At 38.3% G+C, this 6552-nt stretch overlaps 1 protein-coding gene across 1 annotated transcript; it reads right to left on the reverse strand.

The window, feature by feature from the left end:
• Nucleotides 1–1925: 1925 nt before the first annotated feature.
• Nucleotides 1926–5980, reverse strand: brf2 (BRF2 RNA polymerase III transcription initiation factor subunit). Its single transcript, XM_055040037.1, has 4 exons — nt 5778–5980; nt 4768–4827; nt 3764–4085; nt 1926–3027 (listed from the first exon to the last, which is right to left on the reverse strand). The coding sequence occupies exons 1-4, from the start codon at nt 5923–5925 to the stop codon at nt 2229–2231; spliced, it is 1329 nt and encodes a 442-aa protein (XP_054896012.1). The 5' UTR covers nt 5926–5980; the 3' UTR covers nt 1926–2228.
• Between the last annotated feature and the right edge of the window lie 572 nt (nt 5981–6552).

The following is a 6552-nucleotide window of genomic DNA, read 5'->3' on the forward strand; positions in this document are numbered from 1 at the left end:
ATTTATGAAGATGTATGTAGGATTATTGTGAGCTCTTTTTCTCCTCAGGTCAATTCAGACTATTAGCTCTAATTGTAATTCATAAAGCATTATACATAATTAACAAAGACATCCATGTGTTTTTCCACATCGCTGTCATTATTCTAAATCTAGATGGTGTAGAACAATTAGGAATTATTTTTAGAACATGTGTGGAAATATTTCTGTCTTTGATAAAGTTAGTTGAGGGTTTGTGCCAGTCAGTCACCAACACATTACACAGGATTAGACCTCATGAAAAACAACTTTCTCTCTCTGTCCCCTGAGAGAGAAAAATACCCATTTACCTATGATGGTGTTCTTTTTTCAGGCTGTTAAAGTGTCTCTGAGCTCAAATCTCATCTCTTTAAACACCACCATTATGAAGGATTTATTACCGCTTCAGTTCTCTTACATTTTCATCATCAACATTCAGTAACCTGCAGGAATTTTGTCTACTTGGTGCATTGATGCACTAAAAAGTAGCATGTCTCCTTTTTAGTGCATCAAAAAGCTTTTATAGTTAGATGTTATAAAACATTTACAGTTGGAACTGAATTTTTTTTAGAAACTGCAAAAAGAACTTTGCATTTTAAACTCTCCAGGAAATAATTTGTTAATTTTCAGACACATGTTCAGGGTTCTGATGAGGCTGAAATTTCAGTGCTTGGCCATAAGGATCATTGTTACATTTGGAGGAATAAGGAAATTTAAATGCTGGAGGACTTCATTGTTGCATGAGGTGGTCAGGAGTTGACGTGCTGATTAACTAAATCCTCTGGTTTTACATGCCTCAGTTTGGCTTTGAACCACAGGAGTTTCTAAAGGAATGTTCAACATCCTGAGGCAGGTGAAGAGAAAAGAATTACTCCCAAACGCACTAAAGAACTGTGCTCTTGTAAAATCAGATTTTTGTGGGTCATCCTGAAGGCATCTTAACTTGATCACATTCAATAAATAAAAGAAAGAAGCTATAGATTCTCTGAAAAGACCCTAGTTTCTGTATGAGAGTTCAAAAATAACTTCTCAAAACAAATTGCAAGCAAATTATTAAAGGACCAGAGGTTATGTTTGGGGCTCATCTTGTTTTTTGTTCAACAAACTGGGCTTGTCCAACATGTAAGATCAAGTTTCTTTAGAGTCGGGAACCACAGAACATCCAAAATGCCAGAATCCTCAGACTCCAGTGCTTCAAACCCGGCTCTGTATTTTTATGAAGCACAGAGTTGGAACTTCAAATTGGGAAAATCTGTGACTGATGGTATTCAAATCGCTACCCTGCTTCATTCAGACTGAATCAGCTGAATGGTTCGGTTCTCGGCTGAGTTATGAAACAGTGCAGGAGAACAAATGAATTCAGATGGAGGAAACGGCGCTCTGTCACACCTGTCAATTTTTTTTGTGGTTGCATTGAATTTAAATGAAGTGAACACAACGAATACATCTTCCTTATCCACCTTTGATGACATGTCTATGTATGTATGCTAAATAATTATTCTGATTCATATTTCAGTTTCCAGGAAGGTCCTGAAGGGGAATTATTGACTTTATGAGAAGATTTAAACTGTGTTGTTTGACCTGATTTTTGTGCATTTACAGCTAAATGTGATTTTACATACATTATACTGCAATATTAACTACGGTCACAGTAAATATGTACTCGATTCAGTGAGCAATACCGTATCAATCATTTTAAATTCACAATTCTTATAAAATGAGAGGAAAAGTTTGCTTAAGTTAAGAACATGATTTAGGACACTTTATCACGTAATAAATTGGCTTATAAAGATTAAATCACTTCATTAATGACAAATTAATTTCAGTCAAGTTTTGGTAGTTGCAATTTTCTCTTTCTGTGTTACATAATAATTGTAGGAAATATAAATTTTATTAAATTAAATTTTTGTGCAGACAAATCATAAGTCACCCAGACAGTAAAAAATATAAATTAAGGCTCACATCTTTGTGAAAGTTTCTTTTCAACTATTAGTTTGTGAAAATACATTGCTTTATTTTTGCACCAAAGTAATAATGTTAAGCAACATAAATTTAAAATAAAATAGTCAAAAAACAAGCTGACCTCCTGGAAAGCGGCATGTTCAGTTGTAGTGAATCAGAAATGCAAAAACACTTTTTGTAAAATCTTTAACAATTAAACATCCTTCAAAAAAAAAAGGGGGTTACTTCTTAATTAAACCAGTGTAAGTTAGCTATGAGTTCCCTCTGTCAGAGGAGGACACCTCCTTCTGCATCAGGGCAAAGTCTCGAGCTTCTTGAGGAGTGCGGATGTATGAATCGATCTCGCTGTCGGAGATTTCCTCATAGCCGGTGAAGTTCTGCACAGGCGGCTCCACTCTCCTCCTCTTGGCATGAATCACACAGGGAGGAGCAAACAGGACCCTTTTACCCCAGTTTGGTTCTGGGTCTTCAGTCTGGTGAGAATCGTCTCCTTCTTGGTTTTCCATTCTGTCAGTGGGACAGAGTTGCACCACAGAGGAAGCGTCTGCAGGCTGATGTCTGCTGGCAGAGCTTTGGGACGGTGCCACCGCCTCTGTTGGAGAGTTCAAAGAGCTGGCCTGAGGGCAATCAGCTTGCATGGCTGTCTCGTGGGTTCTCAGAGCCCGCGTTAGCAGGGTGTGCCGGTGTTCTAGAATATCCCCCACCAGCCGAACAACATTGTCCTTAGTCACCGTTTCCCTGACCCAGGGAAGTTCCTGGCCAAGCTTACATAGCACTTCCTTCAGCTCTGTTATTCTCATTACAGCTGGATTACGCTTTTGCACTTTGGCTAGGTGGCAGAATTTGTCGAGGGAGAGCCTGAGGCGATGTTTGTTGGGGTTCAAAGACTGCCAGCCCAAATACGTTGCAGCCATCATGATCGGAAGGGGCCGTCGTCCGGTCACAATCCAGGAATCTCCTGCCAACTCCACCAACGCCACGGCTCGTTTGGTCAACACCTTGGAGTCCTCTGCCAGTTCTTTAGTAACGTGTTGTGCATTTATTTTGTATCTGTCAAACAAAAAATATGTTTAATTAGATTTGACTGAAAATTTTTGTGATTTGTGTCTAAATTCAGGATTTTGTGTTTTCTAACCACATGGTATCATTTTGTAGCATGATAAATGGACTTCGTCACATTCAGTTACAAAAATCCTGTATATATCAAACATATATATCGAACATAAATTTGACTTAATTGGAACTTTGCCCCGTTAAGACATTCCTGCTCTTTCCGACACGCTGCCTTCAGGACGTCGTTGCATCAACAGAGCTCTATTAAGGGTTTATAAACATTCGTTGGAGCGTTGAACTGAGAAATAGTTCATATCAGTACCAAGTGTTTGCTCATTTCTGCTGCTGCTCGTTTGAAGCAGAAGTGAAGTTTAGTCCTTATTCACAATGGTTAAGGACCATCCAACAGACTAAAAAACATGGAAATGTACATCAAAAAGATGGAAATTTTTATTGCATGTATATGCAGCAGATAATGGTTGAGGTGCAGGAAAACAACATAGAAAGGACACCAGGCGTGTCATTTCTTTGCATGATGATGGTCAGTCAGTCAGAGCACATCAGTATGAAGCCACCCTCCTCCCCCACACCACATTTAGGACCCAATCTGCTGATGATCCACTCCAGCATCTCATTGAAAGCTTTGTGCATGCTCATTCAAAGAACGCTTGCAGCGACTCCTGCACAATTATTTCAGATAACCAAATATAAAAGAAGCTTCCACAGCACTTACTCCTGAACATGTGCTTCTATGACATCTGCGATATTGACAAAAGGAGCCTGGATGTTCAGGATCTTGATCATTTCCTGGTAAACGCCTCCCACCAGCGTCTGGTCTGCATCAAGGAGGCTGCTGATGGTTCCCAAAGTGATCGGCCAGTCCCGCTGTCTGCAGCTCACGTACACGCAGCAACCAGCAAGCACTTCCTTCCTCTGGAGCGTCACGTTGATGAAGCTCTCCTGCTGGTAGGCCTGCCTGAAATACGTCAATGCCAGATCCTCTATTTCACTGTTGAGCCGGAGAATCCGACACATTTCTTTCACGCGCTCCTGACCTTAATGTAAAGGGGAAAAAAATAGTTTTGTATGAATGAAAAAAAAGGTCTAGGAAGGATGACAATAACATCTGTTCCTGATAAGCACAAGTATTAATAAATGCAAGATATAAACTAGTCAAGTAGTTTCTTTTTCTTGTTTGCAAAAAAAAGAAAAAAGAGAGAAACTGTTTTAAATTGTATCTTTGGTAACTTTATTAAAAGCCACCTTGTCTCAAAAGCACAAGTTGTTTTTTTGCAGCTAACAGACAGACATAATTTTTTAAAATCTGAACTAGTAAGTACATTTTAAAGCAACTTTTAGAAGAACCTGCTTTTTTCATCGAGGCTTTTGTCATTCTTTAGGTCTTACAGAGAAAACTGGATTAAAAGAAGACTTAACAAGCCTCAGGCCTAAAAACTATTCCAACAACACTTCATGTTGAAAAGAAAATGAAAAAAAGAAACATCTTGCAAAAAAATGAAAACACATCAGAGGTGAATCATTCTCCAGTTCTTTGTGCTAAAAAAGGTTTGAAAAGCCTTCAGAAAGTCTAAAAAAGTGCTGCACAGGCCACTTTAAAAGATTAAAAGAAGGTCTGGCTCCTTGGGGAAAATCATCTTGTAGTGGCTGGCGGCTTTCACGCAGTAAAAAGTGTATACATATAACGAGCACAAACTGCTTTGGGACAGAAGAGCTCACCTTTTATCAGATTGATGCAGGGCTTTTTTGTCACCGCTGTGGTCCTGTTGTAGCTAACCACTGCAGAAAAAAAAATAAATTAAACCAAATGATTGGAATTTCACCTGGCAATCCTTTGAAAATAACTCAAGCATTAAAAATTCACCCGCTTACATGTTCGATCATTCCTCTTTTAGTCAACATCAACTTTTAAAGCTGGAACAAACTTCCTACTTTGTTCCATGCTGATATGTGGAATCGATTTCCCTCATCTGGGTCACATTTTAGCAGCATGAAAGCTGAATAAATTGACTCAGACATGAAGCCTTAAGAGTATTCCCCTCCTGACACCGTCCACATACATCTGACGAAAATCAAGTCAGGAGCTCCAGCAGTAGATTGTGGTAATATTTATTAAACCCTTCATAGTGAGTTTCTGTTTTCATGTCTCATAGATGAAGCATTCAAGTCATGGAGATGAAGCAGTAGAGGAGGTATTTTACAGATCTGTGTCTCTAATTTAAGTAGATTAAATCTTTTATCTGGCACACATGTTAGAAACAAATCCAATTCAAATCTGGCTTCATACTAGGAAGTGACAAGCAGGAAATTATTTTTATGACGGCACACATAAATATTACCACACAAAAACCAATTAAATGTAAATTTTATGAGATGGAGAAAATAAATTAAAAAATGCTTTTGACTTTTAAAAACGGAATAAATTAAGAAAAATGACTAAAGATTTTAATTAAGCTAAACTTTAAGCTTTTTTAAACATGGTGACACTCTTTTTTTGATACATTGAATTTAATAGGCACTTTGCTCACCAATATTGTGGCTGGCTGTGTTAAAAAAAACCATAAATGATTTTATCTAGAATTATGAATAATATAGTTATCTGACCAATAGACAATCTCTTTTAGTGATAATCTGCGTCCTGTAATCTGAACAAATCCATGTATAAATAAAACTCGGGTTGCTAATGGCCATGTTCTATGAACGACGGGGTGCTGGTGTCCTGTTCCTACCCGAACCCCCCACCGGGTCGTCGGCCAGGCTCCCCTCTGACACCACGGAGCCGCAGTCCACGCACACCAGCTGGGCTTGGCAGTAGAGATCATCGTCCACTATGTTGGAGGAGCCGCAGCCCGGACACTTCAGACCCGCTGCGAACATTTTCCAACCACAAACATCCACCTGTTTGACCCGGATTACATTCGTGACAACAACAGGAAGCGCGCCGGCGGTGTACGGTCAACAAACGTAACCGGTGGGAAGCTTAGATGTTTCCGGGTAGAAATGATCGAACCAGCTACAGTTCCGTTTGGGAAATTACACTTTGAACAAGCGTTCAAGGACAATCCGATTATTCCTCAGTAAGCATATTATACAACCTTAGTTTTCCCTCTGCTCTAATAAACAATGAAATGTGGTAGCAAGAATAAGAAGAGACCTCAGCTGTAGAATATAAAATTTATTTAAAAAAATTAAATTCTGAATTCGCTAAATAGAAACGAGTTGCGCTCCAAATTCATTGTATTAGCATTATCACATTAAAATACGATTCAGAAAATAGACATTTGTTTATGTTCAATTTTATGCACGTTAATTTCTATTTCCCATTGATATTCCGCAGATTAATGTAATAAAAATACTTCTAAGAGCACATATATTTTTCTTCTTTAGATAAATTATGAAACTGTTAGATGCCAATATTTTTTCAAAAAAAAAAAAAAAAAAAAAAACAATTCAAGCTTTTTGTAGCCTTTAAACCCGTTTTTACACACTGAAGTTCCCCAACTA

This window comes from Poeciliopsis prolifica, unplaced genomic scaffold (assembly GCF_027474105.1).
Source record: "Poeciliopsis prolifica strain line A6 unplaced genomic scaffold, Auburn_PproV2 SCAFFOLD015, whole genome shotgun sequence".
NCBI classification, from domain to species: Eukaryota; Metazoa; Chordata; class Actinopteri; order Cyprinodontiformes; family Poeciliidae; genus Poeciliopsis; species Poeciliopsis prolifica.